The following is a 21,779-nucleotide window of genomic DNA, read 5'->3' on the forward strand; positions in this document are numbered from 1 at the left end:
ACAATTTTATTTGTAACAATGGCTAATGCTGAAGTCATGCGAGAAAATCATTTTCCAAATATTTCTGCCTAACGGAATAATTAAAATTTTTAAACGAATTTTAGTATCAGCGGCTAAATTAATACCTTCGAGTTTTCAAGAGTTAAAATAGTAATTATAATAGTTTTCAATAGCACAGATAGTTCTGAAGTTCTTAGAGATTTGACTGGGCTTTGTTTCACAAGGTCGGGCATAAACATAATTTTAGTAAAAAATGTACTAGGTAAAAACGTATTTAGTAAAAAATGCATTAAGACAAAAATGTATTATTAGTGAGTTCAAACGAAAATTGAAAAACGTAACAACAAAATCCAACATTTTTTATTTAAAATGTATTAAATAAATGCATAAAACTCGAAAATGAATGAAAATGACTTGCTAATTAATATTTTTATTCATTTTGCAAAATAATTGCATTTCGAAAGTGGTGTCACTGAGTCTGCTGCGAGAATTTCTCAGAACGTGCTTAGCCATGCTGAATAAGCGCTCCACGGGAGCACTAGAAGGTACTGTAGTATTATATTTCACATATAATTTTTTGCGATCGGATATCGATTCAAAATTGATATGCTTTCCGTTTCGACATTTGAGCTCATGTATGCCATAAATTCTTCTGTCGCTGGTGATTGGCATGATGTTTTCAGCTTTAGAAAATTTTAATTCCCTGGTTTTTTTTTCTGTTACGTTATTAGTTATAGCAGGGTGTTCAGCTTGGACAATTCTTTCCAATTTTCTTTGTAGCCTCCTCCCTAGCTTATTCTTCCGACAAATTAAATTTGATGCAAGGTACCAGACCTGCAGCAAACAATAAATCGTACTGCGATTTCGCATCGCGAAACCTTTCGCAGTTCAAAAGAGCCATCTTTTCCCTTTCAGGAGTGACAATTTTCAAAGGTCAAGGTATTTAAACACGAAGTTAGCAGTGAATACATATATATTGCACATTATTTTTATAAATTAAAAAAAACATAAGCATTTATTTTTAATTTAATCTTTTTTTTTTAGAAAGCTTACCGAGTTTTAGAAAAAAGTAACGATTTCATTGGACATTTCCGTTACATATACTTGTACTTTTTCCCTAAAAAAGTAACGAAAGTACAAGTAAAAGTACTAAATTTAAAAAGTAACGAAGTACAAGTAAAAGTACGTACTTTTTACTTGTTCCTGTGGTACAAGTAACGAAAGTAAAAGTATTGCCATATATGACAGTCACACAATATTGTGTAGAGTTCTTCGTAATCGATGGTAGATTTCCCTAGAACTCGACGTAGCAGTTCTTTGAGCATTCTGACCATTCGCTACCACCACCCACCCCACCATGCTGCGGTAGGTGGAATAAATTTCCAAGTGATTCTCTGAGCTGTTGAGTATGTGGCTATCTTGTCCCAATCTAATGCTTTCAATGCTCTGTTGGCTCCCACAAAGTTTGTGTCGTTGTCGGAATAAAGGATTGAAATCCGCGGCCTCGTCTGGCAATGAATCGTCTGAGGGCTTGGATATAAGCATCTGTGGTGAGTGATTGTACCAGTTCAAAATGGACCACTCGGTAAGCGGCTCACGTAAATAAAACGATCCAAGCTTTTCCTTTTGACTTCAAGTAGAGAGGACCAGCATAATCTACACCATTTACCTCGAAGACTTTTGTCAAGGTAACTCTTTCTCTAGGCAGCGGGCGAAGGGAACTTCAACTGGTTTAGATTTAAAACGCTTGCATGTCACACATTTAGAAATGACTTCTTTTATTAACATTTTAGCCTTAAGAATCCAAAACGTCTCCCTAAGTCTGACAAGTACGATAGAAGATCCAGCATGCATTGACTTTTCATGCTCTTCTCGTATTAACTTCATGACGAAACTATTACCAGGTAAAAGAATGGGAAATCTAAAATCTTCTGTTTCATCACTATTTACAAGTTTGGTTCTTATTCGCAGTAATCCCTTTTCATCTCTAAATGCTTGCATTTTGTTAAGAAACTTCTCATCTTGAAACGCTTTTAATTGTATGGATTTGAGAACGTGAGTTTCTGCTTCTTTGAATTCTTCATAGCTCAAGTTACCTTTTAATTTATTTTCATGTGATGTGTTATTTATGAAACGAAGAATCCATGACACCACTTTGATGTTTCTACTGTAAGAGGAAAAATAATCGCTCCATATTTCTGTAACTTCAATATTTACAATTGAAGATACGATCGTTCTTCTTTTTTCTCTATTCACTTCTTCTTCATTGACATCTTCCTCTGAGTCGTTAGTTGGCCATTCACGGGATGGAAGATACATCCAACTGGGACCATCCCACCATTTTGACTGGCACAATTGTTTAGCTGAACAACCTCTACTTGGCCGATCCGCTGGATTCAAGGATCCAGGTATATGTCTCCATGCTTGAACTGGTGTCAGTTTCCTAATTTCTTGAACACGGTTCTGTACGAATACACCCCACGTTTCTTTTCTTTTCAACCGAGCTAACACTGTGGTGGAGTCTGTCCAAAAATATACATCGTCGGTTTTAAACTCCTTTCGGACCTCAATGGAAAGACGGGCAGATATGGTGGCACCAAGAAGTTCCAATCTTGCAATTGTTGTCTCTTTCTTCCCACAAGGGACAATTCTTGTTTTACTTTGTACCAGTTGTACATAAACATTAGTCCCATAACAAACTCGCAGAAAGACTACTGCCGAATAGGCATATTTGCTCGCATCACAAAAAAAATAAAGGGAAATATTTCCCACTCCTTTTTCGCAATGCAACCATCTTGACACCTTTACTTTCTTCAGATATTCAAGCTCATTTAACAATTTTGGAAATTCTTCGCTCGTTTTTAGATCAACTTCAGCGTCCCAACCAATTTTAGACTTCCACAAATTTTGTAGCAAGAGTTTTGGACGCATCATCACTGGACTGGTAATCCCTATGGGATAAAAAACTCTGTATGAAGCTGATAAAATATTTCGCTTTGTGACCACTTCATTCTTTGTTTCATTAACATCAGGAATATTTATGGAAAGAGTATCACTTTGTCTATTCCACTTCATTCCCAGAATGTTGGTCTCACTAGAATTAGATTCTGATGGGTTAGTAGACTCCCACCCTCGTAAATCAAATTGTCTTTCAGCCATAATATTAGTAGCAACTTCTATAAATTGTTTCAACTCTGATTCGGCTTTCACGCTTGTGAGGCAATTATCTACATAAAACTGCATATTAGTTCCTGTATAATCTCTTTAGGGTATTTTTCATTCCCTTCCATTGCTTCCTCTTGTTTATTATTCAAATGGTATTGAATAGTGGCTCCAAGCAAAAACGGACTATAGGAAACGCCAAACACAACTCTTCGATGACGAAATAGTTTCAGCTGTCCATCTTCTCCATACCATAAGAATCGTAAGAAATTTCTATCATTTTTATAAAGACTTATTTGCAAAAAAACCTTACGTATATCAGCTGCTACACCAAATTTATTTCTTCGAAATTTATTTATCATTGAGGGAATTACTTCTATCAAATTTAACCCTTTCTCTACACAATCATTTAAACTAGGAACTCCTTTTCTCCTAGAAGAAGCATTGAATACGGGCCTGATTTTAGTTGTGCTGCTCTCCTTTATCACAGGTCGATGAGGTAAGTAGTGACAAGGTATCCCCATGCCTTCTTTTGGAACCTCTTAAATTATTTCCTCTTTCTCCCAGTCCTTGAACACTTCTCCATAGGCATCATACAATTTGTCGGTTTTCAACTTGCGTGTCGTCATTTGCAATCTCTTTAACACCAAATCATAATTATCTGGCAAAGGCAAATGCCCATCAAGCCATGGCAGACTAACTATAAAACGGCCATCTCCTTCAAATTTCACTGTATTTAAGAAATGTTCTATTGAGGCTTCTTGCAGTTCCTCTCTAGATTTTTGTTCTGAAGGATCTTTTATTCCTAAAGAATCTTATCTCCACAGCTCAGAAATATCCATTTCTTTTACTAAAAGTGAAGTAACCAACATTGCGTTGCTGGACGGTAAATCATATTCAGGTGCTTTCCCTGTTAAAGTCCATCCCAATAGTGTCTCTATTGCTACTAATCCACTTGCCAAAACTCTTCGTTTTCCTGTCCTTAGTTTTCCTATTACGTCAGCTCCGAGCAGAATTTGAACTGGTTGTGACTCATTTCCAACGTCTGATAACTTTATATTAATTTCTTCAAGCTCCTTTAACCAGGGTCCAAAGCTAACCGGTGTTATAGTATCGCAAATAGATGCTTGATCTAAAGCTTCCATGTTACAAGTCAAGTTATTCTCTGGATTGCTTAATCTAATTCTATAACAAGTGTGTTCAAATTTATCTGATTTTTGACCACCAAACAGAGAATGTATGAGAGTTTCTTTTCTCAAGGGAACATATTCCATCTTTTCAGTCAAATTTTTTAAAATATATGTTCTTTGTGATCCAGAATCTAAAACTGCTCTCACAACAATCTCTTTTCTTTCAGATATCAGTTTTAGTTTCATAGTTTGGAGGAATACTTTCGGACCGTACGTAATGTTGGACATGTTTATTTCAGAGCTTTCACTTTTCTGCCCAGATTTTTCGGGCTCACAATTTCTTGCAGCTAAAGATTCACAAATTAGTACCACATGTCTTTTACCGCATATGACGCATTTTATAAAAGCTTTGCACTTACGAACTGGATGTCCTTGCATTAAACAGGCAAAACAACATTGATTTTCTCTTACTATGTTCTCTCTTTCAGCTAAAGTCATATTTCGAGCGGAAAAGCAATCTGAACCTTTATGCTTCCCAGAACAAATCACACACCCTTTCTTCAAATCCTTTACATCTGTAGTCAATAGATTTGCCGCTGTTGGAAATCTTTTTGTTGGCAAATCTCTTGCTTTCTTTTTAAAGGGCTGGCGTTTTTCATCAGATCCCAAGCCAAAACCTGACATGGCCAAATTAATTCTTTCTTCACCTTCCGTTTCTGCCTTCAGAAAAGCCATGATGTTTGTTAATCGCTCTTTGGCGTCAACAGAAGCAACGCGCGAAGAATTTCGGTTCCATGCCTTCAGAAACTCTTCTTGGAAACAAGATTCTACCATAGGGAATAGTACACTTGTTACAAAATCTGGATCATCTAAATATTCTTTACTTTTCAAAATGATTGTTTTCAGATCCGATACAGTAGCTTTTTGAGGTAATACTTCGCCAATTTCTTGGGCAACAATAATAAGATCTTCCTTTTTAAGTCCTTTTGGTGCTAAAAACATTTTTCAATCAGAAGTAGCGTATCAACGTGTCCTGTCGCAGACGCCACAAATGTCGCTAAATAAGTTTAAATAAATATTGCGGACGCCTTTTTGTGTTATTCAAATGAACTACAAGTTCTACAGATGAATAAACAGATACGAATTAAAACTTAACAGACATTTATTAATTCTAAAGCAATCTAAATTTAGTGATATTTACAAAACCTAACTAATTCAAACACTAAATAATCAACACAAAACATTTCAAGTAGGTTGCCAACATAAAAACCAAAGTGAAACAATAAAAATTAAATGAAAGCAGTAGCAGCAGTCAGAGTCACGTGACACCAACTATAAAAACATATTACAATCTCTAACAGGTAGTGAGTTCGATCCCCACCAGCCAAAGACCCCGTGTGTAGTAAATGGTGACTGGTGCACGTTAAATCGGTCACAAAAGCCTTCCATGTTCCCAGAACAAATAAATACCTTTGGGGGTATTGAAACGGAGATAGATCGTTTTCTGTTTCAGGTCAAAATTACGATCTGTGGATGAACGAATGGATGTAATAATGGGTTCCTACTACAAATGTAAACGTGTGGTAGAAGTCGAACTCTCGGCCATAGATGGCGCCACTGGAAAACAAGAAGAAGAGCACCCGATTTATCTTAATGGTATACGACAACAACAACAAGATGCACCACACCAGTTTAAGCTCGTGAAGACATTAGAAAGGTACTAATTGATGCAAACCGGCGAATGACCAACTTGTGAGATCCCTGAAACATTTTAATCATCGAATTCGACCGTTCATGATTGTTTAAAAAGCCCAAGGTTTAATTTCAACGATCAACATTCGAATTCTTTATGTTCTTACGGAAAAAAATAGTGTCGTTGCTTTGATATCTGTGATTTGTCTCTCAAACGACCAGAAAAATCGCATCATCACTGATGCGGTTTTTCTGGACGTTTCCTCTATCCAACGGAAAAGTCGTTGAAATAAATTCAAGATTCAACAAACAGCGAATTAATGAGAAATATAGTAAAATAAAATATTGTTTGGGGATTCCTGTTTCTTCCCTTCCCCAATTTTTTTTTTAAATATGATGTAAAAAGGTGAATGCTTTTATTATAGACTAATCTATCAAGTTCAGGGTCTTAAATCTCTTACTAAGTTTGTAACATCTAAGGGAGAAAATGTTGCGAATTCAGGATCACCGGCAAACAATAGAGAATTCTTAAGTACCTTTGAAAGTGTTTTATCTCATAGCTTGAGTTTTTACTTAAAAATATCTTCTAAATGCAGTTCACTAACATTTTGTTGTACCTCTTAAACTTTAAGATAATGTAAACATTTTGAATTTTCAGGGGAACCAAACATGCGACAAAAATAAAACGGATTCGTGGTAGAAACTAGAGTGATAGGAAATTTTAAAGAGCATTTCCCCAAAAAATTGCACTCATTTATGAATTGTTGGAAGCATAAAACTGATATTTAGAAAACAGTAATTTTATTTAAAGTTTGGAAGATATTTTAAATAAATAAAAAGGACAAAAAAAGGCAGGAAAAAATTTACTGATGCCTACAATATTTATTTTTTCAAAATATGTATACGTAAATTTTAATCTGTATCGTGCTTTCAATTAAGTTCAAAATGTATAGAAGCCTTGGAAAAAAATTGCAAAATAATAAAAAGAGAGTAAGAAAATTATGAAAATAAAATAACATTAAATTAAAAAAGAAATTAATAAAAATCCGTGAAAAAAATATAATCCCTTCATCAGCTCGCACAATTATATCCTCAAAAAGGAGTGCTTTCTAATTATATATAGATATATAAATAAAAGATATGGAGAGCTGTAATATTAAAAGGAACATCTCTCTATATTAAAATATAGTAAGCATAGCTGTTTTGGGTCCTTAATTTTGTGTTGCATTTTGTTTTGCTGTTTTGAAATTGTAACACTTAGAAACTAAAATTACGAACATGATACTGAGAAATATACAGGGGATAAAAGGATTTAACATTTGAAGATTAATCCGAGCAAATTGTAGTAAAAAATACCACATAGACCGTTCTGCACTCCAAAAAAATATATAAATCTAAAAGCAATATGAAAAATATATAAATGCGTGCTGAAGGAGCAATCTTTGTAAGTAAATTTAATTATATATATATATTTTTCTTCCATAATTCCTTTTTGTTTGAAAATTGCTTTACTTTTCAGTAATTTTTGCTTATCTTTCTCTCTCTCTCTATTTTTTTTATTTTGCTTTGAGTTAAAGCCGTTTATCAAGTGTTACAAAAAAATTTATTTATCTCTCGAGATTTCTTTTTGATTGGCTCGTGTTTAAGTTCACGTTGAAAGTAACAAAAGGAGAGTGAGAGAGAGTAAAGAGAGAGAGAGAGAGAGAGAGAGAGAGAGCTTGTTACGGTAGATAAATCTTAGTGTTTGTATCTAACTTTTTTAAAATATAAAAAACCGATTTAAAAAAAACTTGTTTCTTCATATTCGGTTTCATATACTGAATTTTTTATTTATTATTTTTTAAGTACAATTTAGTTCAGGTTAACTTTCATTTCATCATGGTTAACACATTAACAGAATATAATCAAATTAATAACATACTTTAAAAACAATATGATCACTGTTTTTGTGGAAAATAACGATCCTTTGGGAAAAACAAGGTTAAAGGCAATCATAATTGCTGGAAAACGGGGCCCTTTAATAACAGAAAAAAAACATATGAAAATGTAAATGGCCTAATACAAAAAAAAAACCTAAAACAAACAATAAAACAACAACCTAAAACAGAAAAAAAACCTAAAACAAAAAATTGTGTTAAAAATAAACCTGATTGTCATTATAATCTGGATCTGCTCCAGCTTAATTTTTCTTTACGATAAGAAAAATTGAAAGAAGCAATTTTCTTTCCTCTACTCGTAATTTCCTCTACTATTTTACTTTTTTAAATATGGGTTTAAAGCGCTGTTATAGTAAATTTGAACTTACTGGAGTTATATTGAAACAGTTGAGTAAATTCAAATACTTGACCACTTCTCAATTTCCTTAAAAGAAAAAAAATAGGTCCTATCTTTTTGTCACATTGCTCGCTATGCCGGCGAATCGAAACTACTTTCGAAACTTGATATATGTGATTCAAAGTTTTTGAACCAGAACCGTTTCTTAGATGGAGAAAAAGTAAAGAAAGTACGCTCTTAAATCTTGTTACCTTTTTTTTATTACTTTCAAGATTTTTCTGGCCTTTATATTCTTTTAAGAAAAACAAAAGTCCTATAAAAATATTTATGCTGTTTCTTACAGTAAACACGAGTAAGGATTATAGTTTTTGTTACAAGTTCTATAATTCATTGTTAATTCGTGCTTTTATCTATTTCTCTGAGAATTTATGGTATTTTAATAAATTTATTGCAATTGTTCTCTTTTGTAACTAAATAATAAAATAGAAATTGATATTTTATTGTGATAATAAAAATTGATTGATTGTCCATACATAGTTATTTTTGAAGAACTTAGTTTTTTTTAAAAAATAAAACGTCTTTTAGATAATTAAGGGATCAGCATTATCCCTCCAAATGATTAAATTTTAATCCAAATAACTTTTTCATAATGCTATTTTTTATAAAAATTCAAATCATTGAGAGTTTACTAAGCGAGGAAAGATATTTTTTTGTTGTTGTTAAACCTGGTATTTTTTATTACTTTTATTTAACGAATTTTATATTTCTGCTACTGTCAAGGGTTCCTAAGACACCCAAAAAGTAATAGTAATTCAATTGGACTAAATTCTTTCTGTTGAGAAATTTTTTAACTATTAAAGTTTTTTAATAAAAGGGTTAGTGACAAAGGACATTTTTTGAATGTATATAATTATTCCTTTTGAGATTTATCATTATGTTTTTATGATGGATTAAAGTTGCAAGTCAGTAAATAAAAAAAATAACACAAATTTTATAAAAGAAACATGCGTTCAACTAAATGGTTTGTTCATTGATTTGGAGAATGGTGCCTATACGCACCATTTCATTTCTTAAATAAAAGATAGTTTTTTATACACTGAATTTTTTTTGTGTCTTAATGTAAAGTAAGCTCATTTCAGTGAAAATAATTTTACTATAGAGCATTACTGCTATTTTACATTTAATATTAAAATCAAACTACATATACAGCATTTGTGCCAACAGTGAACGACAAAGGTGATTTTAGTAAATAAATACACTCTGGGAAAAAAAGTATGGTATAAACTATCAAAATATGGTTAAAATTATCGAGTTTCTGGCTCTATGAGGGAAACACTAAAAGAGCAATTAATTTTACCGAGGCACGTTGGTAATAATTTCGCTAAAATTAACAATAAAATACGGTTTAAAATTACGTGTAAAATTTGGTAAACGAAGAAAATTTTTGAAATTCTTTTTAATTTTATAATAATTTTGCAAACAACTTACCTTAGAGCGTGGTATAGAAACCCCATTCAATCGGTTAAAATTTCTTTTCAGTTTTGTATATTTTTGTAAATGTGTGGTAATAAGAACTATATTTTTGAAAATCAGAATTTCAACCAGTACCATATGAACGGAAAAATTACCAAATGAATGGTTTAAATATCGTATATTTTGGTTTTATTAACCGAATTTGTTTTTCTTTAGCCTAAAATATCCTTACCATACAGTACGGTAATTTTACCAGAATTGCTTCTCCGTGTACTATTGAGCATAGTTTATTTTGAAAACTCATTAATAATAAATAGATTAAAATGCATTTATTAATCATTATATTCCATAAATAACTGCGCACTGTAGTAATCATATTATCTTATGATAATGATCACATGACTTACTTTTTAATCTATTATTTTCTAAAATTGCATTTTTTATTTAAAATACTAAAAAAAATAATACAATTGCTGAAATGCATAACATTTATCGTTCGACATTGTTTCGGCATAAATGTACAGCAGGCAAAAAGAAAAAAAAATAAACGAACCATAAAAATGATTCTTCACGTTCTTTAAGTCAATCTAAATTGCTCAATGGCGTGACCTCAAATATGCTAATTTATTAGTGGAGACGATATTCTAAGTTACCAAATAAGCAACGTACTTGCGTAGGTTACTGATTTGGTAAATTAAAAAACGCACTTTGAATAAAAACCTCAACTCAAAAGTTTTTTTTAAATTTTTTTTTTGGTTACAAAAAAAAATTATTTTTTTAATGTTTATTTTTACAAATTTATTGTTTATTTCCATTCTTAAGTATCTGGACAGGATATATCCTCATAGTGATAAATATATGTTTATGTTTATTTCTGAACTTATTCATTTTCTGTTTTGTTCAATTAAGTTTGCTTGTTTGTTAAAAAAATCAGTTCAAGCAGCGGAGAAAAATATACTTAATTATTTTCTGTTACTTCTTATACATTTTATATCAAATTACGGGTTATATAAAGCTGCACAATTCCTTTTCAAAGGTCCTATGTATCATTTTTTTCGGTTAATCATGTTTTTCTGCTCAAAACATAACCCACCGGAAACCACAACGCATAATATATAAGAATTATACAATCTTCGTTTATTATTCTTTTGTTAAGAATGGGACAAATTCCATTCATAAATGTCCAATTGGATACAAAGAGAGACAACATGTTCAATGATGAACGAACCGGCGCACGTGGATGTCGCGCAGGCACGTGACCAGGCCGCATCATTGGCGGGCACGTGTTTTCTGAGGAGAGAGAGAGGATGGAATCTTCTTCATTCAGTCATCCTCTTGCTCTTCAACTTCAGATAGCGGTTTCTCTTAGAACGTGATAGTGATGCTCAGGAGATTTGAGAGCTCATTATTTGCATCATCATAACAAAATATATTGCTATGCATACGTATCATCCTTAACTTAAACATATTTTTTTTATATTTAAATCTGTTTTATAAATTAGTGCATTTTAAATATGAAGAACAAACTGAATGCAGCTGATATAAACTGACAATTTATTATAGACACGTTATTTTTTAATGCATATGTCATGACATCGAGAAACCGACAATGCATTAAAATTCAATTCAGTTAGATATATTGGATATATTAAAATATTAATTAACCAGTTAATTTCCAAAATATTATGTGCAAAATTATGAATAATTGCACATTTCGTAGTAGTAAACAAAGTACAAATTCTTAAATATTTATGAATGCACCAGCTATTGAACTAATATTAATTCATTTGAAAAAGGCTGTATGTTTATAGTTCTCTTATGCTATGAATCGCAGTGGTCATAAAATAAATTTAACGTGAAGGAAGATGATTGAAAAGTATACAAAATATAAGATCTTAGTAATGAAAAATATCTGCATATAAATACTTTTGCTCAAAAACAATTATTGATGGTGTTTATTGCATGCAAACAATGTTCAAAACGAGGGTTTGAGTTGTGCAATGGGATACAAATAAGAAAATGGATACCACTGATGATGTGAACAATAAAGAATGTGAATCACGTATTCCAAAGAGAACACCTGAAAAGAAAGGAAAGGATCCGATTAAGGTGAGTACTTAAAAAGCATGTTTTATATTTCTTTTTTTTTTATTAATTTGTTCACAAAATAAACTTAAATAGAGTAAATTTTTTTTGCATATTAGTCCTTGAGAATCAGAAAAAAAATCTCAATTCTTTCAGAATGTCTTCCTTGTCTTTGTTTATGCCCTTTATATTCGTTTGCAATTATAATAGTTACCCATATTTCGCGTTGAAAAATTTAGTCGTGGTAGCCCTGTGGTTAAACAATTGAACTCCGGTCCGGAGGGGTCGGGGTTTCATCCTGGACTCCGCCAAGACCCGCTGAAAACATGCTGAACGGTACCAAGGGTACGGGATCTGAAGAAAATTTCCTTCCCCTTTAGATCCATGCCTAAATTGCAAAAGTGTCCTCTTAAAATCGTGATGGCATGTCTACGGATATGGCACATTGTGCAGCTTTAGTGCGATGTATAGAAAGTACATACCACTTACCGTAGTCAGAAATTTATATATATTTTGTTTAAAATTTTACGCCTAATAATATGTTACTTAAACTTTCGCCTTTTTAAAAAAAAAATATTACATAAAAATAAATATTGAAAATAAATCAAATTGAGTCATTGTTACATGAAAGCGTAATTATTTCCCTCTTAAGTAAAAGATCTAAATATTTGCCCTAAGAAAAGAGATATGATAAGAGCATATGAAAGGATAAAAAATCATAATAAATATGCTTGATGCACATAAGTTCTTATAGAGCATATTTAAAATATTCGAAAGATAAGACAATAAACAATAATAGAATATGTAAAGGTTCTATAGTGATGAATAGTTTCTGAACAGTTTAAAAGTCCTTACTATTTCCATGGGAAGGTTGTGCCATCTTTTAATATTCTGTCGCGAATTCTGATCGGATTTCGAACATAAATTTTGATTTTACTTCAATTTCAAAGAACCAGCTTTAATTTCAAAAAGTGAAAAGCTACCAATCTTAATTTTATTCACTCGTCCGTTTAATTCGCTGGTTAGATTTAATTTATGCTTAATTTCGTTACAAAATATATTAAAACTTAGTAACGATAAATTAAATTTTTTCTTCCTGTGGTGAGTTTTAGAACGTCTTATTTTCCTGAACTCAGGCGACTAACTTATTTATTTTTAAGCATATCTGAATATGTATAAGACGCAAGACTACGTAACCTGCGCGATTTCATTCCTACCTTAACAATTTCGTGACGTCATACTAGCTAAATCAATAGTTAAGGCAATGTTTTCATTCATACATTATTGTTCGTGTATCATGTGTTCAATTGTTAGATTATGAAACGTCTTTGTTTACAATTTATCCATTTACTTAATGCTTTTTAACTAATTTCGGAAAAAAATAGATAATTTAAAGAAATTTCTCTTTTTACAATAGAATTAATTTAACTCCTAAATTCTATTGACTGTTTTGTTTGTCTCGAAATTTTCATTTTATATGCTGGTAAAATATGTATATATTATTAAATACTTTTTATTCATACATTATTGCTTATACTCATGCATATTTCATTCATATCATCTTTCCTAAATTATGAGACTTTGTTTTTGAATAGTTATCTATTTACATAGATTAAGAATTTTTATATATATATATATATATATATATATATATATATATATATATATATATATATATATATATATATATATATATATATATATATATATATATATATATATATATATATATATATATATATATATATATCGATATAAATTCTTACTCTTTTTATCAGAATAATTACATAATTATTATGTGTAAACGTTATCATTGACCAATAGGGGGGGGGGGGGGGTTAATAAAAATGAATATATATAAGCTGACGACGTGAACTTTTAAAAATGCCTTTATAATAATACGTTCCTTAATCTAAAAAGGTAAAGTCATTAAGGAGAGCAGCAAATAATAATAAAAATAAATTGTAATTGTTTTAACTTATTTAATAACTACCACTGTATGATTTCCAGTTCTGCGTATGATCTCGAAGTGTTAATTAATACCAATGTATTAATTATTTACACATTTATGAACTTTTTTTGTTGAAAGTATGGTTATTATGGAAGAATGGTGAGAAATAAACAATCTGCGGGCATATGATTTATTTTTTTGAACCAACCATAAGAAGAGACAATAAGCAGCAGTAAGACTTTAAACTATCATTATATGCAGAAACTTGAACTAAAAGATGAAAAAATTCAATTTCCCTATAAAAATATACAAAAAATTAGACTTTGCCTATTTTGCAAATCAAAATTTTTTTGACTATTGTAAAATAATAAATAATTATTAAAAGCTATTTTTGCATGTGATAATCTTTGGATAAATCAGTTTCACAATCGTGTGCAAAAAGTGTTCGATTTGCACATCTTCAAGATACCGCCAAATTCTTTTAATTCTTAGGCACTGCAACCGGTTACCGGAGTCAGGACAGTTAGTCAAGAATATAAATCCGTCGAAAAATAGGTATGTTTATTTAGAGAAACATTTCATAACTTAATTAATTGTTAGCACTAAATTGAAGCATTAAATTTAGCACTTAATTCGTGAAAATCCGGTGATAAAAAGTCATTCAGGATAATGTCCTATTTTTAACCTTACAATTAAAACTAAAATTAGATCTAGTCCCAAGAAATCGAATTTTTCTGCTTGAAAATGCAACTTAATAGTTACTTTCTCTATGTTCTTTAGCTATACAAAACCTCATACAAAATTTTAACAATGAAATTATTTTGAACAATTTTTTTGCTTGTTTTCAAGTGCTTTTTAACAAAATTAAGAAAAAATACATCTGTTTTTAAATGTAATGTTTCAATCAGGAGAGCCAAGAGTTTGTATTTTTTAGGAGAGGGGGGAGGGTGGTCATAGTTTACAGAGAGAAATTCTAAATTTTCTGAATTATGATAGTTTGCATAAAAATAGCTTTAAACTACTTAAATTTTCAACTTCCCAAGATCATGTATTTTATGTCTCATTATCTTACTGTTCTAATTTTTTTTTTTTTTAAAAATGAACGTTTGAATTTGAAATACGGCAATTCATGATCTAAGTGCAACTTATTTTGATTTTCAGATTTTTTTTTCTTTGAAACATAAGCTCTAAAAATATCTAGTTGTATTTGCTGTGTACGCAATCGACAAACAAGAGAATCATGTAATTTTTGCCGAATATATAGAGATTTTCCGAATGGTGTAAAATTTTGGGTGATCACAGTGACCTCCCTTGACCTACCACCTGGTTCCCCTTGTTTCAATCTAATTAATAATAAGGTTATAGTATTTTATTTTTTTATATTTTATAACCGTTGTTGAGCAGCCGGCGCAATTGTTTTGGTTTACCTCTACTAATGTTCAACTTCGTATCTTTGTAATTTTGAACCCGATCTAGAAAATAAGGGGGTCAAGTAGTTTGAAAAAGTTGCCTTCATGGAGGAGTTTTTGATAGAACTAACCCGCATTTGAGTTACATGGAGAGGAAAATCACGAAAACCTCCCAGGTTTAGCCCATTGACGGCCAGGTGACTCTAACCCATGATCCATCTACCACTGAGGATATTTTATGTCAGCATTGTGGTCTGTGCAAGCCAGATGTGGAACTCGTATCGACCAGCCATCGCTGGGATTCGAACCCGGTTTACCTCATTGGAAGGCGAATGCTCTATTCCCTGAGACATCACGGCTCAATGTAAAAGTATGTTCAAATTTTCTTTTGTTTAACTAAAACAAAACTGGTGTATAAAATTATTTAATTATATAATTAGTTTTAAGCTTGACGTTTGCATCTTTATAAATATATGTACACGAATATTCTAAAAACTATTGGGGGAAAAAACTTTGCATAATGTTTCTTTAAAATGCTGAAACACAATTTAATGCTTACTGTGCGCGTTTTGTTAAAAACAATAGCACAAAATAAACATAGTTCTGAAACCAATAGAACTCAAATAAGATATTTTTGCACAGAAATCTTGCGTGCTTTTCTAAATGCGAATAAAAAATTTAAAAAAAGTTTAATTTTAGAAGGTTTAAGAAAATGACTCTATCGCGTGTCTGTTAGCTTTCCCAAACTAAGCCTTTTACGCTTGGTTATTCATTTTATGTAAGAAAAGAAACTTAGAAAATGCATTTAAAAACATGAATATAATTTTTTTATGCCTGAGTAGTTTCTCAGAAAAACACTTAAACATGCATTAAATGAACTCGCAAGTGCTAACAAAAGAAGGCTTGAATATTTTTGAATTCATAAGATTGTTCCTTAGCTTTTTTTAAAAAGATTTTTTTAGGCTGCAAAGGAAATTTCTTATTTAATTCTTTGTGGTCTGCTACGATTTTATTTTGGTGTTAAATAATTACGAAACAGTAGAGAATCTTTCTATAGACATTTATTGCATTGTGATTTTAATAAAAGAATTTTTTTGCGATTGAATTATAATTAAATTAAGCTTTTGGTAATTAATATAATATTTGATTACATGAATTTTATTTAAAGATCCCCTGAAAGTAATTATCCAGGGAAACTTTGCCAGCTATAAAATATGATGTTAAGTTCATTGGCAAGATTTCGGGAAGAAACGATCGACTCGTCGATAATTGTTTGGCAAAGCGCATACAGTAATAATTTTAAAATTTTGAAAAGTTAGTTTAGTTTATAGCATTTAAAAATTTTCCATATAACTGTTGTAAGTGATGCATAATGGTTTCTGAAATGTAAAATTTCTAAAATTTATTGAGAATTATTCAAATTAAAAAATAATTAATAAAAAATTTATAAGATGCATTTGTGGAAAAGTTTAATAAAAGCTCTAAATAACATAATGATAATTTTCTTCAACCATAATGTTAATTTAAAATGAATCCTTTTTAAATTTCGTATGAACAATACTTCTCGATACCCAATAAGAAGAAGAATAAGCTTGTACAGTGCGTAGAAAAATAAAAGGGGGCCACTTTGAATAACTTTTGATCTAATGATCGGATCTTCACGTTCTAGGACTCAATCTTAATGGTTCGAAAGGGTGATACGCTAATGAATTAGTGCAGACGATATTTTAAGTTACGAAATAAGAAACAAAAACGTACTTTTTCTGAATAAACCATTTTTCGGTGGATTCAAATTTGTGACCCCCCCCCCCCCCAAATGTAATGGATAGTCTCAATGTGGGGAATATGGTTCTAACAGTTTGTCAGGAGAGCGGATTCGTTAATGTTAATTTTATTGTATGCGTATTTCGCCATAATTTGAGAACATGTTAAGCAAATTGAGAGATTTTTGCAAGCAATTAGGAAATTCGTTTATCCAAAGATAATTCGATGCAAAATAAAATTTTTAGTAATTATTTTTTTAATTTTGTAATAGTAAAAAGAATTTAAATTGCAAGATATACGATTTTTTACATAATTTGTAAGTTTATAATGGCAAAATAAAAAAATTGGACGAAATCAGTCGAATAATTTCTGAGGAAGTGAACTTGACTATTTAATCAGACGAAAAAACGTAATTCCATTATTGAATCCAGAAGTTTTACATGGCCAAGACATATTGGAAGATTAACTAATAATAGAAATCCAAGAAAACTTTTAAATTGGTGACCTTTGGAAGTGAGAACAAGAGGATGACCAAATAATAGTTGGTTGGACAATTACCACCAGAGCTTTAACCACCCTGAAGGTGAAAGTCGAAAGCCAAAAAATAGGAAAGCCTAGAACGATATTGTTCGGTAGTCCAAAGCTCACAACAGGCTGTAGTACTACATAAATAAGTAAAAAATATTAAAAATTAAACTAAAAATGTTAAAAAATAGTTTAATAGGATACATTTTCAGAAAAGTTTGTACAAGGTTGTACTACAATATCAACACTGCATAGTGTAATTCTAATTTTCTTCAACCATAATAGGAAGTAAAAGGAGCCTTTTTCAGATACCGTGTGAACAATATTTCTCTATACACAATAAACTGTACAAAGAATAAACTTGTACAGTCATATGTCTCAAGTGTACAATTTAATATGTTTGCAGCACATTGGCTCATGCTGGGTTCAATGTGTGCCAGCATTTTTAAGCATGTGCTTAGCTTAAATTATTCAAATCATTCAAATTAAATTATTCAATAGATAACATACTTTTTTAAGAAGAATCTATTTTAAAATATTTAAAAATATGAAATTGAAATGAAAATATGCTCGGACCTGAATAGACTGCTGTTCAGAGATTTATTTTAGTCAAGGAAATATATCAAAAAATATATTAATTCTTGTCACAAATTCATTGGGCCCCGATGCGTAGCCAAAAGATATGATCAAGACAATTATTTTAAAACTCATGCTGGGTCATACTATTATTTTTTTAAAATAAAATCTAAACAACATCAATGCAATAGAACACTGAGGAAAAAAATTCTTGTGAAGTTACGATAATTGTATGACAATGACATTTCGGATAAAAAATAATAATTGTGGCAATAAAGTAAAAATATACGGTATTTAAACTATTCATATTGTAAATTTTCTGTTCGTATGATAAAGTACGGTTTACCAAAAATTAATGGTTTCAATATCATAGTTCTTATTAACATAATAAAAATACAAAACTGAAAAGTAAATTTAGCCTCATAAATTGTTTTTTGTCATGTTCTGAAGTATCATGGTAAAATTACCAAATTTTGCAACAGTTACTATCAAACAAAATGGAAATCAAACCATAATTTAATGTTAATTTGATTCGATAAAAATTACCCTGATTTTTGGTGTTCCCATAGATACAGAAACACGGTAAATTTTACCCTATGCTGGTAGTTTTGACCATACTTTTTTTCTTAGTGGATATTCGATTAGAAAAATTGTAACTATCCCCATTTACGATAAATTTGTAAAGTTTTTATGTGCGTTTTAAAAGTTATATTACGTCTATACACAACATAAGAGTAGAAAAATAAACCCTCATTATCTTTTCGATTTAAAAAAAATCAACTATTTAATGCTGAAATTCGGGCACTAAAACCATTTAACCAGAGCTGTAGAGCATTACACATGCTTTAGCAAAGATATATTTTAGAAATGCGCTTTAGAATTAATTGTAAATTATATCTAGTACAAATGTTTATACATAAAAAAGGCGTAATAAAACATTATTAAATATTATTATAGATAATTAAGAAATTAAAGTTTAATATAACTTTTTAGTTGTAGGCCTCGTAGTGGGTCAAAGAAAATATTAGGACAACATTTTCCAAAATAAAAAAGAAATCTGCACATTATTTGTAACAGTAAACATGCAGGTCTACAAACCAAAAAAAAAAGTATAATTTGTTTTACTTCAGCACAATAAAGGTAAATTTCATCGTAGAAAATTGTTAAGCTATACCATTAACTTTAAAATCTTTTTCTTTAAAATAGAAGGTTTTAACAGTTTTAAGTAAAATATTGTTATTGGAGCACTGAATAACTCAAAATAATTAGAGATCAAAATAAAGGAGACTCTTATAGTACTGTTGCATTAAAAAGAATAACCAGAAACAACGAGTATAACAATATTTAATTAAAATTTGTAATCGAGTTCAAGATTTCTTAAGCAAAATAATTTTAAAGTAGGGTTTCTATAATTTTGAAGCGAAAGCGCCATGAATATGCCGCTTAACACTTTTGTACAAAAGTAATTTAGGGGATGAACCCTCTTTTCACTAAGTAAAAATTTCAAGATGTGATTACTTTATTGTTGATTGAGTCGATCGTTTTTAAAGTCAGATGAAAGAGGTGAATCAATGTTCGCGAAACTACGAAACTTACTTACAAGATTTGTTGCTGCTTTTGCTGAAAACAATAAATAAGCGCAAGAATTTATAATCATAAGAGATTAATAATGTAAGATTTTTAATTGAGTTTATGTATATATATATATATATATATATATATCATAATAAATAAATACAAGAAACTGAAGTAAGTAAAAGTAAAGTAAAACAAAATTCCATTTCGGTCAAATCCGTGGCAAAAATTATGTGCAAAACAAACAATTCATGTTTCTTTCTCTTTTCTATTTTATATATATTTTTTTCTTAAATAAATATTTATTTTCTATAATTATCACTTGTCAACTTCTTTAAATTATCCAGTATAATATTACCTTGCGCACATCCATTTCGGGCCCATCGTTGGTAACTAACAAATCAAACGCACTTCAGTAATGCAGTAAGAACGCACTTTAATACAAAAATCCTCTAGTTACGCTTTTATCTCAATTTGCGCTTTTGTTTTCATTTTTTGCAATCTGGCAGTCTGGTTACTAAAATATTTTAAGTAATTTCAGAGAAATTTCCCGTACATGTAAGTTCATTTGAATTCGCTACTTGCTTTTTTGATTTCATTTCATGCTTAATTCTGCTTTTTCTTTATATTTTATTTTCCGTTTTTACGTGATATTTTTAATTATTGTGTTCTATTTTATTTGTTGTAATTTATTATAAAAAAATTGAGCTCCATTTAAACCTGCAGTCTTCTCTGCATAGCAAAACCGGTTTTCCCATGTTAATGGATAGGGGAACTGTGTGTAGGGGAGAAACATTCTCCCAATTTTGCCCATTTCCTTAACCGCCAGTGGGTTAAACAGCTGCGACTGTAAACGGTTTAAAAACCGTAAAGATAAAGAAACGTTCCTAACCTTAAACTTTATGGTTATTGAGATGAACAGACTGCTACCGGCTATTTTACAATAATTTCAGAATAAAAATTCTATTAGAGAATCACTTAATTAAATATACATAAAATATTAAGTGAAATACAATGAATCACTTCGTGCAACAAATACGTCAAAATGTGAACTTAATTATTAACATTTTGATGACTTTGCTTTTAAGATAACACAGAAATACTTAAAAGTTCCGCGTTGACTGGACTAAACTGTATGAGGAATGACTCATTAGCAATAACCGAAATATTCCTTGTAATCCTAACAAACTCTAGTCTTAAAGTGTGACAAAACTCAATGGCCTAAAACAATTCAAAAAGCCACTCAACTCTTACTCTTCAACTCTGCGTCTTCCATTCTGATGGGTCGCTTTTTCCGATACACTTCTATTCTCTGCACACTTCAAACGTCACTCTTGATGCCAAATTAACAGCCAAAAAGTCACTTCTGTATGTCACCATATTCCACCAGACTCTATTGCTTTCACCGACTGATGTCACAGCATTGACTTCCCATTTACTTAAGAGCTAGACCAAAGAAAGATTCTCCCTGAAGAAAGGGAGAAAGAAGTATATATACTTTAGAGGGGACAAAACCCCTCTTTTTTATGAGGGGGTGGGAGAGAATTCAGTAATGATTTTTTTTTTCTATCCTTTCGTATCATTCCCTGAAATTGGCGGGAACCAGAGATCTTGATTGGTACTACTGACAGGCAGAGGTAAGAGAAAGATGGTTTTGAAGAAACTTTTACTCATTTCATTTGTGGATTGATTTTCTTCCAAGACTGATATTGCATATTGGAATGCCACTCTCAAACAAACTCAATTTTCATACAGTATTCAGGTTCTTAGCTGTTGGGAAGAATCCAGGGGTGTAGAATTGTTGAACCGGGAGCTACTTGTGGGGATTTTTTTTTTGAATTGCAAAAGAATGTAAGCAGAAAAGCTTCTTGAATACAAATTGGACAGAAATGTAGAAAGGTTTGAGGATGTATTTGAATTTTTAACTAAGGGGCTAAGTGTCCTGTTCGCTACCGGTTCACCATACCTAATGATTTTGCTTCATTAAAATTGCTCTTTCTTGGCATAAAACAGTTTGTTCTACGAAAGGTGAAATTATTCACTTAAAATATATGTATTAAGGTATCCGACTACCTTAAAAAATAGGATTTTCACAAAAAATCCCTTTTTTTATTTTATTGCTTTATAATAATGCCCAATTTTTCTAGTTTTAAAAACTGTTTT

The 21,779-nt window shown here is 30.8% G+C and overlaps 3 protein-coding genes across 3 annotated transcripts; all 3 read right to left on the reverse strand.

The window, feature by feature from the left end:
- Nucleotides 1-1,683: 1,683 nt before the first annotated feature.
- Nucleotides 1,684-3,159, reverse strand: LOC147816278 (uncharacterized). Its single transcript, XM_087166085.1, has one exon. The coding sequence runs from the start codon at nt 3,157-3,159 to the stop codon at nt 1,684-1,686; it is 1,476 nt and encodes a 491-aa protein (XP_087022211.1).
- Nucleotides 3,160-3,227: 68 nt separating this feature from the next.
- LOC107443653 (uncharacterized) lies at nt 3,228-3,686 on the reverse strand. Its single transcript, XM_016057597.3, has one exon. It carries the CDS (start codon nt 3,684-3,686, stop codon nt 3,228-3,230), a length of 459 nt encoding a protein of 152 aa, XP_015913083.3.
- Nucleotides 3,687-3,977: 291 nt separating this feature from the next.
- Nucleotides 3,978-5,294, reverse strand: LOC147816279 (uncharacterized). Its single transcript, XM_087167038.1, has one exon. The coding sequence runs from the start codon at nt 5,292-5,294 to the stop codon at nt 3,978-3,980; it is 1,317 nt and encodes a 438-aa protein (XP_087023164.1).
- Between the last annotated feature and the right edge of the window lie 16,485 nt (nt 5,295-21,779).

Source organism: Parasteatoda tepidariorum, chromosome 1, assembly GCF_982258835.1.
Source record: "Parasteatoda tepidariorum strain Cologne lab strain chromosome 1, Ptep-v5.0, whole genome shotgun sequence".
In the NCBI taxonomy this organism is placed as follows: domain Eukaryota; kingdom Metazoa; phylum Arthropoda; class Arachnida; order Araneae; family Theridiidae; genus Parasteatoda; species Parasteatoda tepidariorum.

What these genes read in the sequence shown, in the direction of transcription:
- LOC147816279 (XM_087167038.1), bottom strand. Translation starts at nt 5,294, where the DNA reads ATGTTTTTAGCACCAAAAGGACTTAAAAAGGAAGATCTTATTATTGTT.
- LOC107443653 (XM_016057597.3), bottom strand. Translation starts at nt 3,686, where the DNA reads ATGGGGATACCTTGTCACTACTTACCTCATCGACCTGTGATAAAGGAG.
- LOC147816278 (XM_087166085.1), bottom strand. Translation starts at nt 3,159, where the DNA reads ATGGCTGAAAGACAATTTGATTTACGAGGGTGGGAGTCTACTAACCCA.